We start from the raw sequence: 25805 nt of genomic DNA, 5'->3' as shown, positions 1-25805 counted from the left end.
ATGTCTGCTGTGTGGCTCGAGCAGTCAAGTCGATCGGTCATTTGAAAGAGTAAGAACATTTCAGCGAGACAACTCAAAGGTGAAATCCATTAACACCAAGATAATGTAATCATTGCCCTTGACAATCAACAGTTCTCTGTCGTCGGTGATGTTGGCTTTCGCGACTGGTCGAGCACCGGCACACTAACGTTACCAAGTGCGCTATTGTTCAGATGTTGCCCTACCGGAGTTACACAGTAATGCCGTCACTGCTATTAGCTTCACGACATACTATGGAAGGCAGTTTGGGTCTTTGCGTGTCAAAAAAGATACATCAAATAACACTATTTGACGCGTTAAATAAGCTTTTAATTTGACACGTCAAATAACAGTTCTATTAAAGGATGTTGTGTGTTCTAAATTTGCACGTGCAAGGCAAACGCCACCACTACTATCAGTAGCACTGTCAAAGCTGTACAAAAAAAGTCTGCAAACAAGCAAACACCGGCCACGAACGATGTGTTTACAATACCACGTTGGTACTTCTGGGCTAGCTAGCTTGGTACCAAGCTAGCACCAATACAACCAGCCTGAAAACAATGACCAGTAGTTCATGAAAATAAATAGCTAGCCAGCTACTTAACCGTTGCCCAAAACTAATCTCATAAGCAGCCAGCTAGCTTCATCTGGCTAGTGATGCTCGACCAGACCGGGTTATGTGTTGTGAAGCTAGCCACAATAAGGATTAGGCACAATAGTGGAATTTGCAGTTTGCCTTCAAAATAAAAGTACCTCTTTGAAAGTGATGCAGAAGGTTACAATTGGTGGAATCATGCCATATTTAGACTACATAATGTTAAACAAGGTTGGAATGTGAAGCAATGAAATGGGGTATCAGTCTACTCGGTGACACCCACAAAACACAACTGAAGAGCTTACGCAAATATTAGCGGTGTACTGTAGCTCTTATCGCGGGACTGTGACTGTGTAAAATCACATCCCCAAATCAGCCTATTGTGTGTATTGACTTTCATACTGCACAGTACAGCTTCACCTAAGGATTGGGGATCAATGAAATGGGGTAACAGTCTACTCAATACATTTTTCCCAACATCCTCCTCAGAGTTATCAGACTCCAAAACATCCACGCAGTATTGTTTTTCCTCAGGAATAGTGTTCAATACACACAGGTTGAAACGACTGTGCATTGAGCCACATTTATTGTCAGAGTCCCGCAAAAAGAGCTACCGTGCTAATGTTCTCTGGGTGTCACTGAGTAGACTGATACCCCAATGTCATTGATCCACAATCCACAGGTAGGGCTGTACAGTGAAATAAGTATGCCCCCAATGCAATTCGAAAGTATAACACATCCTGTTTGATAACAGATTTGTCAAATTAACAAACTATTGTATTTTGTTGATTTTATATAACATTCCAACCTTGTTTAGCATGATCTGTTCAATTATGGCATAATTCTACTATTTCTATGTATTTGCCTCACTGTCAATGACATACTTTATTTTGAAGGCTAACCGCAAAGTCCACTATTGTGGCTAATCCTTATCGCTGCTAGCTTCACATAGATGGGTCGGACCACCATTAATCATAAGAACGGTCTTATAAATTAGGGTTATTTTAGGTGACACCTTGCTATATAGTTAGCTAGCTAACTATAGCTACTGAAACAGATTGTTTCAGATTGCATCCATGTGCTAGCTACCTTTTTTTATGACCAGCACTGTAGGTGCGCGAGACAACTTAACCAGCATCATAGCATACGTATCGATGAATCGTTGTGACATATGAAATATGAGTGACAGTGTAAACAATGTGTAATAACTGTGTAAAAAAAATCTGAACACGTTAAATTATTATGTGACGTGCAGTCATATTCGGGTCCTTATTGGTCAACAAACTTATTTGACATGCAAAGACTCAAACAGCGTTCCATAGAAATCCTGGTTGAGAATGAAGCGACTTAACAAATGTACAACGAAACAGCACAGCAAGTAAGTGAAATAAATAGGTTTTGATTCTGTTTTACTGGTAATGGAGACATACGTAAATGCCAACAAAATAACTTTTTGGTCAGTGTGTGTGTAACCTTTATTTAACGAGGGAAGTCAGAACAAATTCTTATTTACAATGACGGCCTACCCCGGACGACCTTGTGCCAATTGTGAGCCGGCCTATGGGACTCCCAATCATGGCCGGATGTGATACAGCCTGGATTCGAACCAGGGACTGTAGTGATGCCTCTTGCACTGAGATGCAGTGCCTTAGACCGCTGCATCAATGTGTGTGTGTGTGTGTGTGTTAACTATTTAACTGTACTAGAATGCTTAAAAGGCTGCAAACATTTTAAAATATCGGTTATTGGTATCTTTTTTGGGGGCAAGGAAAATATCAGATATCGGTTCAGCCAAAAATGTAATATCGGTGCAACACTAGTTTTTATTTTATCACACTGTATACCACAGTATGGTACAGGAACTGTATGAAGGTATGGAAATCTGGATACCGCCCAATCCTATACTCTACACAGTAACATAGGTCAGAGTTCAAAGTAAAGGAATAACATGCACATTACCGTGAACATGGATGTTTAAGGTACTGAAATGTAAGCCGTCTTCATGGTTTGTTAAAGGGGACATGAAAGGAACAAGCTTGGCTAAATTGAAATCAATCTTGTCCATGTGTCTCCATTCCATTGTGCTTGGTTTTGGTACACACAGATAAAGGTGGACATTATTGGTTTTGGTAATGAATAGGGAGGGTTCACAAAGGCACTGGTTAATCAAGCCACAACAGAAATCTATAAAATGTGCAAATGAGTACCTGCTCCTACTCATTTAGTAGACACCCTAGGACACACATTGGTCCTATTAATTTCAAGAACCTGAACTGGCTTCCAGTTGAACTCCGGGTGGTGCAGATCAAACTGTTTCTTCAAGTTACACATGTCCTTGCCCCCAGTTATCGGTCTGGTTATTTATATTTCTTTAGAGATAAACCATTTAAGGGTTATGGGCAAAATGCTTTCAAACTGCACCGGCTTAAAGAAAGTATCATTGTTTCAATGAATGTTACTTGGTAATCCATTTAATTCCTTTACAATTTCCTCCCTATTGATGAAATTATTTGAGATGTATTTTGTTTTCTTGTTATAATCCTGTGTATATTTTGTTTTCATGTATTTTCACGAGGACCACAATGTTTTTTTTGTGTCATCCTCAATGATTTTAGTGGCATTGTACTGTATCCACACGTGAGGTTGTTTTTTGTTTAAAAATAGTCAAATAATTCAAAACAACTAAAAATAGTATCCTGAGTGGGGGCACCGTGAAAGTTTACATTAACAATTCATCAAAGTAAAAGCCAAAGTAAAAATCATGGACGGCAACAGAGATGATTTGGGGCCTCAATGTGGTACTCTGACTGGCATACGGTCTTTAAAATGTTCACTATGATAATATTTCTGCTTCTAACGCACCATATTCATAAACACTGAGGACATTTAGCACCACAAATTGCATCTGTTTCATCAGAATATTTGCGATGCACGCCAACGCAAACAGTCTATCAGAGGCAGAACCAACCCCTTTTAAAAGTACTATGTGGCAAGACTACAATAAACCATGGAATAATTGTCCTGGAATAATTTTCCAGTCAGTGTGAGTCTCTTTCCTCATACTACTTTGGAGCCACAAGCTAGAGAGACTAGGGCTGTTCCTTTCCGTGTCTGGAGCCTAGGCTTTGTCAGTATCCACAAACACAGATGATTGTGAAACATTTACCATAGGTACAAAGGTATCACATTTGCATTTTATTGTCTGGGCATGATGTGGTGTGGCGTGGGGGTGGGAGGAGGCTGGAGGCAGGCATACTCAGCTAGGAAAACTGCTGCCTCCTCATCCCTCTCTACCGTCACCTATACAGCATTACGCCAACACACACGTCAAAGAATTCTACCCATCTGAGTCAACATGGCATTTTCAAGTGCCAACAATTACATACACGAGAAGTGCTCTCAAGCAAATACATACATGCACGTGGACTTTCTGGTCAAACAAACATCTTGGATTCAATGCTGTCATACCTGTTTGTTTATGTTTGTCAAATCCAAAACATGGAGGAAAGTTCATGACGTGGGCAAGTGTGTAAAAGGCCTACAACCAGGTGTGATGGATAAAATGGAATGGATGGCTGCAAATTCCCCATAAAATAAATGTTATTGAAACATAACCATAAACCCCTCAGGTATTTAGAAGACATTGCAAGATAAACCTGCCACACAAATAGCGCCTAACAATTCTACTGTTCTAAGAGTGTCTGGAAGCACAAACAAATGATGTAGCCTGTACTGTTAACATATGAAAGCGGAACAGAGGGCTGTATCTTCATGGCCACACCTGTGACCCTGTCCATAAATCACATTTTATTTGTCACATGCGCCGAATACAACAAGTGTAGACCTTACAGTGAAACGCTTACTTACAAGCCCTTAATCAACAATGCTTTAAGTTAAGAAAAAAATAAAGAAAAAAAGACTGCAGCAGCATAAAAGAGGGGTCTGGGTAGCCCTTTGATTAGCTGTTCAGGAGTCTTATGGCTTGGGGGTAGAAGCTGTTAATTAAGAAGCCTTTTGGACCGAGACTTGGCACTCCGGTACCGCTTGCCGTGCGGTAGCAGAGAACAGTCCATGACTAGGGTGGACATAGCGGACTTAAAACAGGAAACACTTCCCTCTTGGAACACTCATCTGACAGATCTAATTGTTGATTGGACAAGATAAAACCTGACATTACTATGACCTTTTTGAGTGTCATCACTGTATTGTAACTGGAAACTGTGAATATTATCAGCATCCTTTTTCCTCATTGGCCTTTGAACACTGCACTCATTTACCTGCAACAGCAATAAAGCAAACAAAGCTAAGAGTCTAAAGTACAATGATTTCCCATCACCATATCACTATCTAGTAAAATTGTAGATAACTGTATACTGGGGTGAAACGGTTCACAAAACTCACGGTTCGGTTTTGATACATCGACAGAATAAATGCCTGCGAAATATGTAATTTGTATTTAGATTTTCCATTTATTATAATAGTAAACATGGGTAGCTTGAATTCCCAGGAGCATAAGGAAACAAAGGGACAACAAAAAACAGCAGTGCCTGCCTTATAACATGAAATAAAATAGTAATTTAAAACAGAACTTCAACAAAAGTGCATAATCCAGCAGCATATATTAAAATTAAGTCACATAGCAGTGCCTTAAACAAAATTGGACCACTTGAGACTGGTTACTTGAAAAAATTAAAACATTTATCAGATTTTCAAGTTTTTCTTTCAGAAGATTAGTCTATCCACATTATCTGCAGTGAGCACAGATCGGCTTGCTCTGACAATGTCAGCCGCTGTGGAGAATACACTCTCGCTAGGGACAGAGGTCCCAGGCACAGCCAGGTAGCGCCTTGCTAACATGGCAACATGACGGTATATTAACTCTTTGGTCTTCCACCATGTAAGAGGATCAGCGTCCAGGGGAATACAGTCCACTTCCCTGTATGGGGTCAACTCCTCCTCTATGACCTTGACCTTTGACTTGGTTCCCGGTCACAATCTCTCCTGTGAGTTCATTGTAGAGTCTCAGACGAGCAGCAGCATACCGGTGCAGCAGGGACTTGAACCGGGGGTCACAATATATAAGTCACCTTCCTGATCTTTGCTAGGAGGCGAGAGATTGGACTCACTGATACTAGATGAATAACGTGAGCAAAGCATCCTGTCTGTGGTCCCAGTCCAGCTAGTGCAACTGCATTTACAATATGTCTAGTGTTGTCAGTGGTCACAGGAATCGTTACATCATCCCTCTCCAACTTCCCTTAGCTCTTCCCAAGTTTACACTGGTGTGACAACTCTCAAGGGGACGTGTTTAAAGGACATGGCTTTTTATCTCCCACTCTGCCGTAATGAAATGAGCCGTTACAGTAAGGTAGCTCTCTGTAGCTCTAGACGTCCAACTGTCTGTTATTTGAGCAACAGACCGCATTTCTGACAACTCGCTCTCAAGTTGTTATTTTCTTTTTGTTGTATAAGGCAGGTATTAATGTCTGGTATTAATGTCTGGGAGAAATGTGTGCGGGAAGGAATAGTGAAGCGCAGCTCAACCACTTTAAACATGTTTCTGACCCCCGCATTCTCTACCACAGAGAAGGGTCTCCTATCTGCCGCTATGCATTTTGCTATCGCTGCATTGATTTCTTTAGCCCTACCGGAGTCAGCCGCATGTTGTTGCCTTAAGGCTGTGGGGAGAAGTGGTTGCCGTTTCATTTTTTCGCCTAGTCCCACCGATTGGCACTTTGGGGTGATGTCGGCGCAAATGAGTAGTCATGTTACTCATATTGCCACTCGAACAGGCTATCAGCAATGAGCAGAGCCTACATGTTGTAGAAGTTTTATCCACCACTCGAACAGGCTATCAGCAATGAGCAGAGCCTACATGTTGTAGAAGTTTTATCCACCACTCGAATAGGCTATCAGCAATGAGCAGAGCCTACATGTTGAAGAAGTTTTATCCACCACTCGAACAGGCTATCAGCAATGAGCAGAGCCTACATGTTGTAGAAGTTTTATCCACCACTCGTTGGCAATCCCCGTTATAGTTTACAGGGAAACCGAAATGTTCCCAGACCTGAATGATACTGGGGCGTCTTCTAGTTGTGGCTCGCCAATGCTTGCCATGTTGCTCCTTTGCATTTAGCTAACTGCGAATTCCTTCGTAAGCTAATTGCTGCTACGACAGTCTCTCAGCTGTTCTCGCTGGAGTGAAATAACTAATGAGCTGCAGACAACTATAAACAACTTTATTACTATGTGGATATTTTTCCCACGCTAATTTATATGCCATTGGTTTAAGCAAAAAATTTAAAATTAAATTAAAAAAATCTATGAATGAATGAAATAAATATATATATTTTCCTAGGTATAATATATGATTAATGTATTGCTCGGTTCACAGTGTGTAACGAACCGTGCACCGTGGACCCTGTACCAAACGGTTCAATCCGAATACACGTACCGTTTCACCCCTAGTGGATGCATTTTGTTTTAAGCAGAGGTTAGATTAATCATGGGCACAAGTGCCTGTGTCTGTGTCTGTCTGCCAGGGTCTATGTGTTTGACTTGGTCTCTCAGACAAGGCAGCTGTTCTTATTATCCAGGGTTTGTGCCAGATGTCTGGCTCTCTCAGTCATCACTACTGTGAACCCCTGGCCTCAGTGCAGTACAACAGTCCTGTTAGAAACATACAGCTCTGAACCCCTGGCCTCAGTGCAGTACAACAGTCCTGTTAGAAACATACAGCTCTGAACCCCTGGCCTTAGTGCAGTACAACAGTCCTGCTAGAAACATACAGCTCTGAACCCCTGGCCTTAGTGCAGTACAACAGTCCTGTTAGAAACATACAGCTCTGAACCCCTGGCCTTAGTGCAGTACAACAGTCCTGTTAGAAACGTTTAACTTCACTTCATGCATCATTCAGACTAGGATATACACCAAGATGATAACACAGGGCTTGTGATTCTCATAAGAAGTCTTTCTCTGCTATGAATGATTTTCATCTACTGTAGGTGGGATACCAATTTAATGAACCTGCTGATATAACATCCCACTCTCCCTGTGTTTCTCTCTGTACTCTGTGTGGGAGGGAGCTGAACAGAGTGGTACTCTGTAATACTGGTTAGTCTAAACACCCTCTGCTTTCTACCTCCTACCCTACACCTACCTCCACACACAAACACTGCTTTGCCAACCTCTGCTCTGGAGCGTGTTGTTTCGGGCCTCCCTGAGAGGGCTTTCAGTACCTGAGTCACCATTTCTGGCGGAGGTGTATGTCATCATTGTTCGAATGCAGAACAGTCAATCAAAAGCTTCCTTTCAATAGCTAGTCACTAGCAGGGTTTGCTATTTGATGTGGTTGAAGCCACTCTGTATGCAAGTGCTCCTCTACAGATAGGCAGGTGTTATCGAGCTGCAATAAGACACTTCTTACTCTATGAAACACGGAGGAATCAGGAATAGACCTTGATACATGCAAGGCTCAACTAGTTTAATGTCATTCCACCATATCTGGCCCAGGGGCTGCAATAATATTATGGGCTGAAGCAGCATGCAGTGACCATGTCATTTTCAGATCAAAACATGAATACCAGTTTAAATCCGGGGATAAATCCTAACCCTCTCAGCCTTGGGTTGTGGCCCCTGGCAAGATGCTGGACCTGCTCACTGGGTCTGAGGTGAGGTGGGACAAGACTCAATGGTAATGCTCATTACGGAACACGGTAGAAAAACGTTTTGCAACAGAAAATGAAAATTAGTTTCTTATTTGCACAAGTTCAGATAGTACATCCCTCTTGTAAACAGCTTTTATCCATTTTGTGCCTACTGAACACAACCCAGCAGACAGAAAGTTGTGTTGTGTTCCCAGAACATGGTCAGGACATCCTATCTACTCCAGGCCGTCTGCAGACTAAACCATGTGAGTAGAGAGACATTATCTGAACCATGACCTCCAGCACAACTTTGCAAGTGGAAGTATAGTATGCCATATTTGGTGTAACGTGATTACAACACAGGTTTGACATTGGTCTTCGTCTTTCCTTGTTGAAAATGAATGATGGGCTCAGGTCCCAACAATGTAGTATCATCCATAATGAACATAGAAATATATGAATACTAATTGATCCTTGACAAACACTGAAGAATAGGCTAGCTAATGCATTGTGCTCTCTGGGGCTCTGTCATCCTTTCCCGGATCAGATTTCTAACATGAATAATGCCATTGAAACTCTGTCTACATTCCAGGGAGCAGACTACCATCCTAGAGACCCCCATGCTGTCCCACGCTGCTATTCAGAGGGACCTCGTCCGTCTGTCGGGATAGGGGAGAGCTGGGTACTGTGGGCCGTGGGGGGAGAGCGGGGTTGTGTGGACTAGGGGTGTTCCGATATGGCCATACTCGTATCCGTAAATTGAGAGTTGATAGTTAGATCTGATGATACTCGTGATCTGAAAAAACGTAAGTGTTTTAAAATGCCTAAGTACAGTAGATGTTGGCAAAATACCTCAGCACAAAAGCTGCAGATTAGGAGCAGCATGCGGAAGGGGTGTGTGTGTGTCCTCAACTTGCAGCGGGCAGCCAAGTTTGCTGTCATTCAGTTAGAATCTGCAGTTCATATTTTTCCCCTTCCCTTGCCCCACTTGTTAGATATTATGCACATTGATAGCTTGATCGCAAATGACTTCGCCATGTGATTTATCATAGTAGTAGGCAGCATCAATCTAAATTATCTGATGGAAAACATGCAAAGAAAATTGATCGGGTGAAATTGAGGCGAGTGGACGGAGAAATTCAGCTTCACTCTATCCAATCAGAGCAGCAGGATCAATTTACAGCCCGCCCTTCTCTTTACAGACAGCAAGTTGAGTTATTTAGACCACATAGAACATCGCACGACTGACTGGCATTAGAAAGATGCGTGCTGGCACCCAAAAATGTGTTTTTCCAATCACGGATACTAATCTGAAAATTGCCCATATTGGTTACGATACTCGTTTTGTCCGACTACTAGGAACACTGCTAGTGTTGGCCATGAGGGGAGAGTGGGGTTGTGTTGGCCATGAGGGGAGAGTGGGGTTGTGTGGGCCATGAGGGGAGAGTGGGGTTGTGTGGGCCATGAGGGGAGAGTGGGGTTGTGTGGGCCATGAGGGGAGAGTGGGGTTGTGTGGGCCATGAGGGGAGAGTGGGGTTGTGTGGGCCATGAGGGGAGAGTGGGGTTGTGTGGGCCATGAGGGGAGAGTGGGGTTGTGTGGGCCATGAGGGGAGAGTGGGGTTGTGTGGGCCATGAGGGGAGAGTGGGGTTGTGTGGGCAATGAGGGCAATGAGGGGAGAGTGGGGTTGTGTGGGCAATGAGGGGAGAGTGGGGTTGTGTGGGCAATGAGGGGAGAGTGGGGTTGTGTGGGCAATGAGGGGAGAGTGGGGTTGTGTGGGCCATGAGAGGGCACCAGGGTCTCATTACCTACAGCTGTTACATGATCCCTCGGGGGACACTAAGCTGCCCTGCCTGCTGTACAACCCACCCCCCACACTCCCCAGGCCCAATCCCCACCCCCCACTGTACCAGCCCAGCACAATCTGTGCCTGGCTGGCAGGCTGCCTGGGCACCACTGGGAAAATACAAAACACAGGACACACCATCTGCAAGGCCACTGCAGGATAGATTACCAATTAATCCATTACTTTATAAAGACCATGATGAGTGTTGAAGGGGCAACACCTGCCTTTTAATATATGAGCAGGGCTCATTAAAACAGACACACAACATTTGTCATTTGGTAGCCGAGGGAGGAGGAGGGCTACGTAAATAGATGCCTTCTGGTCTGTGGTGTGGTCTGGTCAGGGCGATACAGGCTGAGATCACTGCTCTACTCTGTAATGGTCTCTGATGACAGTTGAACCCAATAAGAGACAACTTAACCCTTTAGAGTAGGACCAGGCCGGGAGCACAGCTGCAGCCTTTTATAGTACCCTCCTATGGCCCCTTCTATCCCAGGGGCCAGGCCCTGGTGTGTACAGAGGCAAGTGTGAACACGAGGAAGTACACTATAGGGGAGGTTTGAGCGTATAATGATGTAATAGTACTAGAGGGTAGCGTTACCTGTAGTAAGTTCCATATTACCCGGACCAAATATAAACACAACATATAAAGCGTTGGTCCCATGTTTCATGCGCTGAAATACCTTTTTTTCAACTCTGGACTTAGGCGACCCCAAAAAACACTTAGACAGACCGCAGTTTTCAATGGCAGAAAGGTCCTTGTATCCACACACTGGGCCCAGCCTAACACATTCCTCAGAGAACACACTGGGCCCAGCCTAACACATTCCTCAGAGAACACACTGAATGGTCTTATCTGTCACCGCTCAAACTCAGAAGTAGACGAGAGAGTTTTACTCATTGTGAGTTATGTTATGCTAGGTCTATTCATAAAACAATACATTTTATTAGATTGGGTTGAAACTCCTCTCGATCCAGGCAGTTTTCAGGGAGTGGAAAATCTGGAGAGAGAATACTACCTCATTAGGGACAATAAACTGAAATTAAATGTTTTAACACATTTAACAGCGCAAAATATTTCCAGCCAACTTCTCATAGACAGGGTATTTCCTTAAGCAGAGCAGGCATCTAGCCCGGCCATAATAAAATGACAGTGATGGGCTTGGCTCTTCTTTAGAAACCACAGCCTGGATCACTGCATAACAATGGACAGAAACCTCAATATATCACCAGTCATTATGGAACGTCATGAAGTTCAACAGTCAAGCCTTATTGCCTAATCTCGTGTGTAATATTAAAACTCAAATAGAACAATAACCCAGCTAGAAAATGTTTAGTTAAGAGCAGAACAGAGCAAACCAAGCCAAACAGAGCTAGAACAGATGATTGTATGTGTTTTCACATAACCATCCCATTCAAAACAGGCATGGGCATAGACAAAAAGATAGTCTAAAATCCATAACCGTGTGCTTTACATGTTGGCATCATTGAACCACATCTGAATCCCTAGAGACTGAAGTGGAGGGAGACTAAACTGCCTGTAACTTCGGCCCTCCTTGGACAACCCCAGGACTGGTCAGAAAACTGAAGGTGACTACACCAGGGGTGGCCTACCACCTCCCTCTAGGATGGCCAACCCTGGTCATTAGAACCACACCACAGCTCACTGCCTGTTAAACCCCAGGCCACACAGCTGCAGACACCTCATCTGTGGAGCTTGAGGGGGCCTATAGTCTTTTAACAGTCTCAGGCTAGAGCTTTGGCTTGCTCCTCCTCACTAGCTAGAGTGAGAGTTAGCAGACTATACAGTTTTAAGATGTTCATTTAACTAGGCAAGCCAGTTGAGAACAAATTATTATTTACAATAACGGCCTACACCGGCCAAACCCGGACGATGCTGGGCCAATTGTGCGCTGCCCTATGGGACTCCCAATGACAGCCGGCTGCGATGCATATAAATAAAACTTTATATGTAACAGCTTCTGTTTATTTAGTTAATGACTATACCTGCTCCTTCCATTCCTAAAGATTAATCTTTAAGACATGAGTGGAACTGAAACACTGGCACTGAAATGCGTGCCAGTTTTCCCTACAGTGGCAACACCAATGGCCAGGGGGCAGCCAGGCAACCTGGGTCATGCTCATTAGGCACGAAATGGAAGAAAAGTGGTACTAGGAACATGCACGTGACCAATAAGAAACACTTGCTGTCGTTTCTGTGTGCCCTAATGAACAGGACCCTCAACCCTGCATGACACAGCTGTGGTCTGCCCATTAGTTTTGTTCCTACTGATGATTTTAGGGTGTTTAAGTCTAATGAGGATCAACTAGAGGAGATGAGGTGTTAGGAGGATTCTGAGGGAGAGGGGAGCAGAAGATGGAATCAGAGAGGAGAGGAAGGTTAGGGTTTGGAGGGGAGCAGAGAAGAGAGGCTCACACACACATCGCACCGAATGTGGATCTATCGTTCATCTGCCGATCGTTCAGTGCACTGGGACCACCCGATGTAGATTTCTGACTGCCAACAGTTTTCACATGATTCTACATGTAAAATCGGTGCGCACTCAGTTTGCAAATTACATTCAGGAGGTGCTAAGTACTCTCGGCCAGCAAACACTATTGGTGAGTCTGAGCCCTTAGGGTTTGGAGGGGAGCAGAAGAGGGGATAAAAGCACAGAAGAGGGGTTACGCTTAGGAAGAAAAGGACCAGAAGACCTCCCTATGTTACTTAATTAAAGACTAGCACTGATCTCCTTTAGGCTAGCCTAACCAATCAGAAAGCCACAATGGCCCCAGCCCTGCCTGGAAAATCAGCTTCCAAACCCACAAACACTAATGAAAAATGGGAAACAGGACCCATTTCTGGCATGGGAAAGGAGCATTGGTTTGGAAAGAGCAAGGTCTGTGAATGAACACCTTGTTATTGTTTATTTTTTATATATATAAACAAGTGTCATGTTGCTTAAATCAAGTGATTGGAACAAACGAACCATGGCACATTATGGTGAACGGATGTGGGTGGGTTCTTCCCTAAATAATTGAAAAGTTTTGGGAATTACATTGTCAGCTCTACTAATTTTATAACTCTTTAAGTGAGAATCAATCCATTGAGGAGTGAGTCAGGATAATCATTTAGACAGTAGGATCAAACCATGCATGGATTAATTAACTAAAGGCTTCTTATTATACATATAGTCACAATTATAAAAATCACGCTTATACGTCAGGATGTGTGCGTGTAGCGAAAAAACGTTAAATATTGGACTCCTTTTTGTTAACATTTTGGAGCCTTTAGTTTTGTATGAAAACACTATATACAGTATTCAGACCCCTTGAATTTTTCCACATTTTGTTACAGCCTTATTCTAAAAACGATTAAATAGTTTCCCCCTCAATCTACACACAACCTCAAAATGACAAAGCAAAAACAGTTTAACATTTTTGTTAATTAAAAATGCAAAACTGAAATATCACATTTACATAAGTATTCAGACCCTGTACTCAGTACTTTGTTGAAGCACATTTGGCAGTGATTACAGCATCAAGTCTTCTTGGGTATGATGCTACAAGCTTGGCACACCTGTATTTTGGGGAGTTTCTCCCATTCCTCTCTGCAGATCCTCTCAAGCTCTGTCAGGTTGGATGGGGAGAGTTGCTGCACAGACATTTTCAGATCACTCCAGAGATGTTCGATCGGGTTCAAGTCCGGGCTCTGGCTGGGCCACTAAAGGACATTCAGAGACTTGTCCCGAAGCCACTCCTGCGTTGTCTTGGCTGTGTGCTTAGGGTCGTTGTCCTTTTGGAAGGTGAACCGTCGCCCCAGTCTGAAGTCCTGAGCACTTGGAGCAGGTTTTCATCAAGGATCTCTATGTACTTTGCTCCGTTCATCTTTGCCTTGATCCTGACTAGCCTCCCAGTCCCTACCGCTGAAAAACATCCCCACAACATGATGCTGCCACCACCATGCTTCACCGTAGGGATGGTGCCATGTTTCCTCCAGACGTGACGCTTGGCATTCAGGCCAAAGAGTTCAATCTTCGTTTCATCAGACCAGAGAATCTTGTTTCTGTGTCTTTAGGTGCCTTTTGGCAAACTACAAGTGGGCTGTCATGTGCCTTTTACTGAGGAGTGGCTTCCGTCTGGCCACTCTACCATAAAGGCCTGATAGGTGGAGTGCTGCAGAGATGGTTGTCCTTCCGGAAGGTTCTCCCATCTCCACAGAGAAACTCTGGAGCACTGTCAGAGTGACCATTGGGTTATTGGTCACCTCTGTGACCAAGGCCCTTCTCCCCCGATTGCTCAGCCTGGGGGGGGGGGGGGGGGGCAGCCCTAGGAAGAGTCTTGGTGGTTCCAAACTTCTTCCATTTAAGAATGGAGGCCACTATGTTCTTGGGGACCTTAAATGCTGCAGAAATGTTTTGGTACCCTTCCCCAGATCTATGCCTTTACACAATCCTGTCTCGGAACTCTACCAATAATTCCCTCGACCTCATGGCGTGTTTTTTGCTCAGACCTGCACTGTCAACTGTGGGACCTTATATAGACAGCTTTGTGCCTTTCCAAATTATGTCCAATCAATTGAATTTACCACAGGTGGACTCCAATCCAGTTGTAGAAACGTCTCAAGGATGATCAATGGAAACAGGATGCACTTGAGGTCAATTGAGTTTCATAAAAAAGGTTCTGAATTCTTATGTAAATAAGGTGTGTTATTTATTTGTAATACATTTGCAAAAATGTTTTTTTTTTTTTACTGTTTTCGTTTTGTCATTATGGTTGTCACGACTCCTGCCGAAGGTGGCTCCCCTTCCTGTTCGGGTGGCGCTCGGCGGTCGTCGTCACCGGCCTACTAGCTGCCACTGATCCCTTTTTCCCCTTTTATGTTTGGTTGGTTTCACCTGTGTGTAGTTTAGGTTGATTTGTTGGGCTTTATTTACCAGCCGGCCCGCCTGCTGGTTGTGCGGGATTATTTTCGATGTACATGTTGTACACGGCTGTATGTCACGGTTGTCCGTGTGTTTGGGTTTTGCTGGACTGTTTAAGTCCCCCGTGTTTGGGGCATTTGTTTTGGTCAGCGTCTGTTCACTGTTGTGGTGGAATAAAAAGTACGCTACCCTGAACTCTGCTTCCTGCACCTGACTTTATCCCCACTACACCCCGGGCGTTACAATGGTGTATTGTGTGTAGATTGCTAAGGATTTGTTTTAAATGTAATCCATTTTAGAATTAGGCTGTAACGTAACAAAATGTGGAAAAAGTCAAGGGGTCTGAATACTTACTTCCCTGTATGTGTGTGTGTCTGCGTGTGTGTTCTTTTCTTTTTTCGGCCTTGGGTCGCAGGCCTGAAGGACCACTTAGCTGAGCAGACCTGAATGTTTGGAGATCTTGCTAAGATTTACTTATTTCATTTAAATCAAGTTGTTTTACGGCTCGGGTGACCTTTGAAAGCACAGTTTGGCGTGGTAAAATAAACAGGGTTTTCTGGAGGAGCGGCTCATTCATCTGTAAACTAACTAGTCAAAACTACATCCCAAAAGGGACCCTAATCTCTATAAAGTGTACTAATTTTGAAAGGGGCAAAGTAGTGAGCTATATAGGGAATAGGGTGCCATTTGGGACGTGCACACAATGATGCTTTCCTCTCTATTACGTTGTCGACAAGCTGCATTAATACCCACTGCCTATCCTGTTGGGCTGATCCAACTCTCCACTTAGTCATATAGCAAGCCCACACTGTTGTCTTTTGTCTCGTAGATCTGATAATGGTAATCAAGGGAAATGGCTGTAGATTAAAATCAACACCATTCCAAATAGTGGCCTAGGTACTACTGGACGTTATTCATAAAGCATCTTCAAGTAGGAATGGTATGTGCTTTTCCTCATGCAGTATCAGCTTCAATATTATAGAGCATATTTCTATCACATAGCTTACATAACTTAGATAGATCATTAACTCAAGCGCAAACCTCCCGGTCTGCAAACTCAGTGAAATTCCATGGCCAAATACATATTTGCCTGCTCTGTTTTGAATTTCAGCTAAGCTAAGGAAAATACATAAATGTTCTATTCAAATTGGTTTCCCCACCACAGATTACCATCTCCAGCTGCCTTGCGGGATGTTTTTTACTTCATAAAACACAAGTATGTTGATCATCAATATCATCCTTCTGTGACTGCATTTTCTCTGCCTCTGAAAATGGTGAATAGAACTTAAGATCGTATCTAAGGAAGCAAAATGGCGGAGCATCCGATGAATATTGTTTGTGAATCATGATCCTCAATTACTTTCAAAATTGTCATACAGAATCTCAAGTAACACTGAGCTGTAGCAGTGACTGACTTTTCCAGTCATGTTCAGCCCTGAATATGGCATTTCCTCAGTTTTCAGTGGTGGTGAGACCGTGACAGACAGGTTTAACATGTGGCAGTGGTCTGGACTCAGTAGTCTCATGTTACACAGAGCTGGTGGTAAGTCAGCAAAACAAAGACAAGTCCAGATGGCCTGATAGGGACAAGATTAAGATCGATGTTATGGAGCGTTTTGGTTTGGGCCACGACAGACAGCCACTTCAGGGGAGGGACTAATCCTTTAGACTGAAACCAAACTATGGGTTGTGTCTCTAATGGCATCTTATTCCCTACATAGTGTACTACTTTTGACCAGGGTCCATTGGGCACTACATTGAGAATAGAGTGCCATTTGGGACGCATCCTAGGAGAGCAGTCAACTGTTGCGCTGTTCAGCTGTGTTTACCGTATATACTCCTCTTAGTTAACAGTTTAGCATCAGGTGACATTTTCCTGCCATGTTATAACTCTTGACTATGAACAAGAAACTATGTCTGACTAGCAAATGATATATAACATACAGTACATTCAGAAACATTGGGACAAGTTGAGTCAGCGTTTTACATGCATGTTGTGTCACCTGGATCTGCCCCCAGCCGATACGGATAACCAGTTAAGCCTAGATTGGCATCTTTCAACATAACCTGTCTTTCTGAGAGGATTTAAGAGAGCTGAAAATCTACTGAGTAGCAACCTTGAATGCAGAATGTTCTGTAGGAAAGGATCAGACATGGCACTGGGAGATGCTGATTGAGTAAGGTGGACTTAATGTACGTATAATGACAGACAACACTTTAAACCGAAGATCAGTGTAAACTATAACAGGTTGGGGGTGGGTGTGTGTGTGTCTGCATCTGGCAACTGTTACTTAAGCTGTAATCTTTACTGAGAGGAATGAAGCGTTGACTGTCCAACTCCTCTTTACTGTTCTATGGGCCCTATGATGGCCTGCAATGGTGCATTGTCTCAAGTTGAGCCCGGAGCCCCATGGGCCTATAAATCCAGGGCCTCGGTTATCACTCTCTCCCCATCTAAGAGCTCTGTTTCTGTGCCATGATGGGCAAAACAGATGCCCTAGATCAGCCCAGGCATGGCTCCAGATCCAAGAGCAATGTGGGCCCTGGCCTCTGAAGGCTGATATCAGCATTAGAGAGGAAGTAGAGCACTTATTTTAAACAAGAGTGATGAAGCTAGTGGAAGAGAAACTGCAGGCGAGAGAAAGACTGAACAGAGCAGCAGTGGGTCTGGAGACCGAGAGAGAATGGAAAACATCCTTTAAGGAAGGAGATTGCCAAAAGAAACAGCTGGACACATCTGTCCTGTTTGATTGTCCTGCTGTCTGCTGAGTCACAGCATGTGAAGAGAAAGAGGGGGTTCTGGAACAGGAGCAGGCCCTTTGAAGCGTAAGCTCTAGTATAAATAAAATACCCTTTCATTTGTCTGGCTGTCTTTCTGTGAAGAGCCTGTCAGTGCTGGAAAAGCTAAGGGATCTCCCCAACTCCCGCCCTCCCTCTCTTTCGCCCTCCACCCATGGAGTGTCTGCTCCAGCCTACGGCAGGCAGGGAAGCTAATTGACGAGTGTTGGCCTTTGTTTTACCGTGTCAGAGCAGCAGGACCAGCAGGGCGCCTACTTTGTTTTACCGTGGCAAAGCAGCAGGACCAGCAGGACGCCTACTTTGTTTTACCGTGTCAGAGCAGCAGGACCAGCAGGACGCCTACTTTGTTTTACTGTGTCAAAGCAGCAGGACCAGCAGGACGCCTACTTTGTTTTACCGTGTCAGAGCAGCAGGACCAGCAGGACGCCTACTTTGTTTTACCGTGTCAAAGCAGCAGGACCAGCAGGACGCCTACTTTGTTTTACCGTGTCAAAGCAGCAGGACCAGCAGGACGCCTACTTTGTTTTACTGTGGCAAAGCAGCAGGACCAGCAGGACGCCTACTTTGTTTTACCGTGGCAAAGCAGCAGGACCAGCAGAACTCCTACTTTGTTTTACCGTGGCAAAGCAGCAGGACCAGCAGGACGCCTACTTTGTTTTACCGTGTCAAAGCAGCAGGACGCCTACTTTGTTTTACCGTGTCAGAGCAGCAGGACCAGCAGGACCAGCAGGACGCCTACTTTGTTTTACCGTGTCAGAGCAGCAGGACCAGCAGGACGCCTACTTTGTTTTACCGTGTCAGAGCAGCAGGACCAGCAGGGCACCTACTTTGTTTTACTGTGGCAGAGCAGCAGGACCAGCAGGACGCCTACTTTGTTTTACTGTGGCAGAGCAGCAGGACCAGCAGGACGCCTACTTTGTTTTACTGTGTCAGAGCAGCAGGACCAGCAGGACGCCTACTTTGTTTTACCGTGTCAGAGCAGCAGGACCAGCAGGACGCCTACTTTGTTTTACTGTGGCAGAGCAGCAGGACCAGCAGGACGCCTACTTTGTTTTACTGTGGCAGAGCAGCAGGACCAGCAGGGCACCTACTTTGTTTTACTGTGGCAGAGCAGCAGGACCAGCAGGGCACCTACTTTGTTTTACTGTGTCAGAGCAGCAGGACCAGCAGGGCGCCTACTTTGTTTTACCGTGGCAAAGCAGCAGGACCAGCAGGGCGCCTACTTTGTTTTACCGTGGCAGAGCAGCAGGACCAGCAGGGCACCTACTTTGTTTTACTGTGGCAGAGCAGCAGGACCAGCAGGGCACCTACTTTGTTTTACTGTGGCAGAGCAGCAGGACCAGCAGGACGCCTACTTTGTTTTACTGTGGCAGAGCTGTGCAGCAGGACCTCTGGGCTGGCTCCGGTACCGCTGTGGAGGGACAGGCAGATGGCCACCTGCTGGAGGGGTTCTGAGAGGAGGCCCCTCACTACCCAACTGTCTGTACCCCAAAACAAGGTCTAGTGTGTGGGACAGAGCACAGTACGTCCTCCATCTCATTACTGGTTAATTTGGTTGAACTGTAATTAAACCATACTGGTCCTTGGAAATCACAATGGGAACAGTAAACTGAACAGTGAACTCAAAAGGAGGTGAAACAAAAACCTCTCCGCCAACCTACTGGCCGAGATGTGCATTGTCTGTTGGGCTCAAATGTGTCTGATTGTGTGCGCCAATCAATGCCGTTCACTTGTGTGTTTGACATTTTGCCTGAAACATCAGGCATTTATAAACAGGGGCTTTGTTGCCTGTGGCCTCAACTTGGACAAAAATACGCATCCTCCACAACAACATGCCAGCAGTGGGGTGGAGGTAGACGGCTCTACACAAAGATAGGGTGGAGGAAGGACCAAGGCCAGGCACTCACATGTGTGGGCTGAGCTCGTAGAAGTTCCTGTTGCGATACTCCTCCACCTTCTGTGGTGTGTAGATGGGGAGAGACCTGTAGGGGTTCATGGAGATCACCACACTGCCGATGTACGTCTGCAGAGAGAGGGAACAAGACACCAGGGTATGATTATTAGACATTAGATATCACTACGCTGTCTATGTAGGTCTGCAGAGAGAGAGCGATAAAGAGTAGAGTGAGAGACATCAGGGTGTAATGGATTGACTAGTGTTCAGAGAATTTCTCTCATGTAAGGCATACTGCTATGGTGTCTGAAAGTGATGTCTTGCTCTGCTCTCAGGGAAGCACTGAGATGAGTTTCATTTTTGTATCCTCAGCTCTTCCCAGCTGGGAATTCTATCCTGCTGCATTGTTCAGGCATGCGGGAGCTAGAAAGGAGTGGAAAGAGCATCAGCACGGGAGACGTAAAATCAAAGGGAAAATGTCTGGAATCCTGGGATGCGGCTTCTACCATGACACCCATATCAGAAGGGGGTCTGGTAGATAGAGGAATGTAGGGGTGGTGGGCACGAGAAGAGGGGGGTCTGGTAGATAGAGGAATGTAGGGGTGGTGGGCACGAGAAGAGAGGGGGTTTGGTAGATAGAGGAATGTAGGGGTGGTGGGCACGAGAAGAGAGGGGGTTTGGTAGATAGAGGAATGTAGGGGTGGTGGGCACGAGAAGAGGGGGGTCTGGTAGATATAGGAATGTAGGGGTGGTGGGCACGAGAAGAGGGGGGGTTTGGTAGATAGAGGAATGTAGGGGTGGTGGGCACGAGAAGAGAGGGGGTTTGGTAGATAGAGGAATGTAGGGGTGGTGGGCACGAGAAGAGGGGGGGTTTGGTAGATAGAGGAATGTAGGGGTGGTGGGCACGAGAAGAGAGGGGGTTTGGTAGATAGAGGAATGTAGGGGTGGTGGGCACGAGAAGAGGGGGGTCTGGTAGATAGAGGAATGTAGGGGTGGTGAGCACGAGAAGAGGGGGGTCTGGTAGATAGAGGAATGTAGGGGTGGTCGGCACGAGAAGAGGGGGGTTTGGGTGAGGCTACATCTCCAAATGGTGATGGCTGATATTAAAGGCACTGGACTCAAGTCATTGAAACAGATTTTGTCGGAAAGAAATGGGTCAGCTTGATGCAGCCGGGTCATTCTTTTAGTGCATTCTCTATGTACAGTACATCTTATTTCTATAAATTATGATCAAGAAAAACATGAACTTATGAACTTTGTCATTGTTGCTTAGAGTATGTTAAGAAAATTATACATAATAACTTCACATTTGGCATCTTTCCCCGGCTCCATTTATTACTGCAGAGTGTGAGACTGACGACAGTACGCCATTTCTGAAAGAATCAGTCAAACTGTAAACCTTCAATTGACAGAAGAGGACCACACTGCATTTTCAGGTGGTTCTAAACAACTCCTGATCCTCTCCACTCCCTCTGTTAAAATGGAAGTTATATAACCCACTCAGAACAGGAGAGCCAGAATTGTCCAAGGCAACACCACATCCCACTGCCTATTGTCAAAAAGTACATGGGAGGCATAATCGACTCTTTGGAGAACCCGAGGCGAGAATGGACAAGACAAATGGAGTGCTCAGAATAAAAGCAAACACTGGGTTGGTAGGTTCACTGCTAAACGACCAAGTGTGTACAGGGCCATTAAGGCAAAGTTAATGGCCCTTTTTAACAGGAAAAGCACGCAAGTACACACACTCCCATGCTCTCTCTCAGCCTCCCATAATGAGTGCATGTACACTCCCTTCTCCCCCTGAATACCTCAGATAATTGTGGTACAATGGGACTGGAGGGATATACAGTAGAGAACATTATCAGGACTTAAGAGAAGGGACTTCTTAGTGTAAAAAAATTCTCCCTCAGCAAGTGTTAAACTGGGTTTAGTCATAACTGAGTCATAGCTGTTATATAATTTAATATATTCTCAAATGTATTTGACACTCACATTATGCTTAATGTTTTATGGCAAAGAAAACAGGGGCTTTCCAACCACAGGGACCATTGACCCTAACTGAACACCAGAGTCAATAATAATAGTAACCATATCACTGTTAGTCCCATTATATAAGTGTGTTGTCGTGATCTCCCATATAAAAAAAGGGCAACTTCAAAAACTAGTTCTTTCAAGGATGAAAGTTAAGCAGTGCTGAGTAAATTACAGAGAAAGGGGAAATGTCTTCTTGCAGGACTTTGTAATTACAAGTTCCAAACAGTAAAAGAAAATACTTTGCTTCCTCATTCCAAGCTAAGCATTATAATCCAGACATCACAGTCTAACAACATTCCCATTAGATCTAAGCTAAAACAGCAAGAGCTTTTCAAGGGAATATGTATAGTCAACACAGACGAAATGTCATGCCTAAACTGACATTTAAATGTGTGTTTGACTTGGCTCATCAAAATAAATGGATGACATCAGAAGGGGAGCGGTCGTAGGATCAAAAAAAAGGGTTGGCACTCATAGAAATCAGATATTTATCGCAGGAATCAAATATTTTCTTCTAAATCTCTGAAAAATAAAACCATTGAGGTTGATGTTGTGGGCAGGGTGTCATGTACAACCGGTAAGGAACGAAAAGACCCAGTAAGATTCACCTCATGAATGAAAACATCTGACACCATAACAAGTACTAGGGACACTCACCTAACGGGCCTGTAGGGATTAGTAGCTAAATGTTTGCTGCAGCCAGCCAGCTTTTAAAATCCCCACTGGTCAGTGGAGGTGGAAGACCCCACCCAAATGTTACTATTACTGTACTACTTGTATCACTATGAGGTAGAGCAGAGGTGATAAAGACTATTATAAACTGGTTGGTTAAAACCTTGACTGGCTGACAGCATACCACGGGTATGACAAAAATTATTTTTACAGCTCTAATTACTTTGGTAACCACTTTATAGTAGCAATAAGGCACCTCAGGGGTTTGTGGTATTTGGCCAATATACCACGGCGAAGGGCTGTATCCAGGCGTGTTGCGTCGTGCATAAGAACAGCCCTTAGCCGTGATATATTGGCCATATACCACACCCCCTCCTGCCTTATTGCTTAAACATCTTCCCTAGACCATCGTTCCTTATGTCAGCTATAGCACTTCAGTTTCCTTAGTACTGGTTTAAAGAGAGCCGTAGCTTACTTTCTGGCTTGTTGTGGAAAGATTAAAAACCAAGAATGAACCATAAACTGTCCATGTCAAGAAGCAAGGGTGGATTAGGTGTTCCTGAGTATTTGTATTACTTGTCTTATAATGCAAGATACCTATTGTCATGGGTTTAGAAACATGGAGGAATAGTAGGCCGCTGGGAGTGGCTAGAGAAAACATTCTAACAGAACATAGCAATTTGATCTCCATATAATCATTATGGTATTAGCTCAAGTTCCACTGGAAAATAGATAATCCACTACTTGAGTTTTCATGTGAAGTGGCAAAGATACGTCATAAAAGGTTATCAATGGAGCATCTCTCCCTTCATGTCCAATATGGAACAACCCCTTGTTTACTGCAGAGGGAAAGACATTAGTTAATATTACCTGCCAACGCCAAAACATCAGTCAGGTGGAGCAGGTAGTAAGGGATGGTGAAATCAAACCAATGAAAGAGTTGATAGCAGAGTTTGGCCTGAATTATATACAATTTCTACCCTATTTACAGATCAAAATCAATAATACAATTATTTCTCAAAGGGTATTGATGTGGGATCCAAAAGTGTGATGGACAACAAACAGTGTTGAGGGCTGCTATAATGGGAAGGGAACGGTTTCCGCCTTATACAAGCTTGTTGGCCTCTCCCCAAACAACTCAGTTATGTTGGGAACAGGACTTGGGTGCATCTCTGACCGCAGTACAGTGGGATGCAATATGGAAAAACACAACATCGATATCCCAAATGTGTGAGGTATCAAATTAATGTTTTGCATATTACACCTCACAGGTTGAAAAAAATGTATCAACTCCTTTCAGATTTGGGTTGTTATGGCTGCGGTGGGGTTGGTACACTAATGCATCTGTTATGGAAATGTCCAGCTGCTAAAACATTTTGGACCGAGGTAGATATGTTGTCTGGAATTTTGAATGCATGTATCCCACATTGTCCTGTGTGCCTGTTAGGAAGTAGGGTGGACAATATCCAACCTAGAACGACGCAACGCATCATTGCATTGGACTTCCTGCCAGTCAAACGAACAATACTCAGGAATTGGAAAAAGTGTAAACCACAGTGCTTCAGCATGGACATTTGGTTAAGGAAATTCATGGATTTATTGACTACGGAACAAGCAGCGTCGGCCCTCCAGGACTATGACAATGGTCTCGGGGACATTATAGGAACATATGTAAATCAAAAAGCATAGCCTAGTATATTATTTATATGTGAATGGCGTTGAGCTTTACACCAGTCCAGCCGACGCTTGGCATTGCGCATGGTGATCTTAGGCTTGTCGTACAGGGCCACAGTGTCTCCCGACCCCTCCTGTCTCAGCCTCCAGTATTTATTCTGCAAAGTTTGTGTTGGGGGGCTAGGGTCAGTCTGTTATATCTGGAGTATTTCTCCTGTCTTGTCCTGTGTGAATTCTCTCCCTCTCCCTCTCCTTGGACCATGTCTCAGGACTACCTGATGACTCCTTGCTGTCCCCAGTCCACCTGGTCGTGCTGCTGCTCCAGTTTCAACTGTTCTGCCTGCGGCTATGGAACCCTGACCTGTTCACCGGATGTGCTACCTTGTCCCAGACCTGCTGTTTTCAACTCTCTAGAGACAGCAGGAGCGGTAAAGATACTCTGAATGATCGGCTATGAAAAGCCAACTGACCTTTACTCCTGAGGTGCTGACCTGTTGCACCCTCTATTACTTAAAAATCATACAATGTGATTTTCTGGATTTTTGTTTTAGATTCCGTCTCTCACAGTTGAAGTGTAGCTATGATAAAAATTACAGACCTCTACATGCTTTGTAAGTAGGAAAACCTGCAAAATCGGCAGTGTATCAAATACTTGTTCTCCCCACTGTATATTACTGTTGAGGAAAAACTAATGTTCCAATTTTATACAAGATATTGCCAGGAAGTTCCCTCTCAGGATAAAGCCAGAGTAACGCATTTACAAGTTGCACAGTCTTTAAATACTTCATCTACACAACGAGCTGTTTACCCCTCAAAGGGAGGTAAGCTTTCAAAAGAGATACGTGGTAATTGGCTTTACTTCATTAACAGAATTGTACAAACAAGAACAGGTTCTGACCAATTCTCACAGCCTATGTGTCTAAGATAGGGGAGTGATAAGATCTTTAAAGAATAAACAGAGGAAACTAGATTTCTGCCTGGCTTTTAGTGCCCTAAAGTTAATGAGCCAGTAACAAATCACTCCTCTGTGCGGTATGTAAAGAGGTTACTAGACAGAGTGGAAAATTACCAGTTGAATAGTGCGATTCCACTCAAGCATTTTTACAGCACTAGACAACAAAAACCATTTTGCTCCAACATTACAGACTGACTTAGACCAACCATATGCTTTAGCCCCCCCCCCCCCCCTCCCTCCTCTATGTTACTGACTGTTTCCATTCAGTGCTCAGCTGTTGCACTGCTGGAAATCACATCTTTGTTGAGAGTCAATCAATCAAATTGTAGCAGATCTAGTCTGAATCTTGTCACATTAATCCAGATGAGTAGCTGCAATACATTTTCTCTTGGTAGGCCGATATCTTGGACCTACTTTCTACAACGCATGGGTCACCACATGCACTGAGCAGTTCTGAGTTTACCGTTCTTGACAGAGAAATTTGAGGGCAGCTTAGATGTCACAAACAACTCATATAAACACAGAAAGCGATATGAACTTAACTAAAATATCACGAAGCTGAGGGAGCCAGCCAATCATAGTTGAGCGTGGTGACATCAATCTCTGGGCTCTGACTTGGCTCTGTCCTAGTCAGCAGCGAGAAGAGAACCAGAGCCATAATCATAGAAGCTGATGTCTGGAGACGCCAACTCACAGATAGGCAGGGGTTCCTGGGAGAAGCCAGGGAGCAGAGCCCTGAGACAGAG

The 25805-nt window shown here is 44.3% G+C and overlaps 1 protein-coding gene across 6 annotated transcripts in view; it reads right to left on the bottom strand.

The window, feature by feature from the left end:
- Positions 1–25805, bottom strand: part of LOC120058316 (unconventional myosin-Ib-like) — a 142951-nt gene that overhangs the window by 102754 nt on the left and 14392 nt on the right. For all 6 annotated transcript variants that reach the window (XM_039006887.1, XM_039006890.1, XM_039006889.1 and 3 more), the window contains one exon: positions 19735–19850. In XM_039006887.1, coding sequence (XP_038862815.1) covers positions 19735–19850 — 116 coding nt within the window. The remainder of the gene's footprint in view (positions 1–19734; positions 19851–25805) is intronic.

This window comes from Salvelinus namaycush, chromosome 13, assembly GCF_016432855.1.
Source record: "Salvelinus namaycush isolate Seneca chromosome 13, SaNama_1.0, whole genome shotgun sequence".
In the NCBI taxonomy this organism is placed as follows: domain Eukaryota; kingdom Metazoa; phylum Chordata; class Actinopteri; order Salmoniformes; family Salmonidae; genus Salvelinus; species Salvelinus namaycush.
The sequence above is the reverse complement of the archived record's forward strand: the minus strand, read 5'-3'. Positions and strand labels throughout refer to the sequence as shown.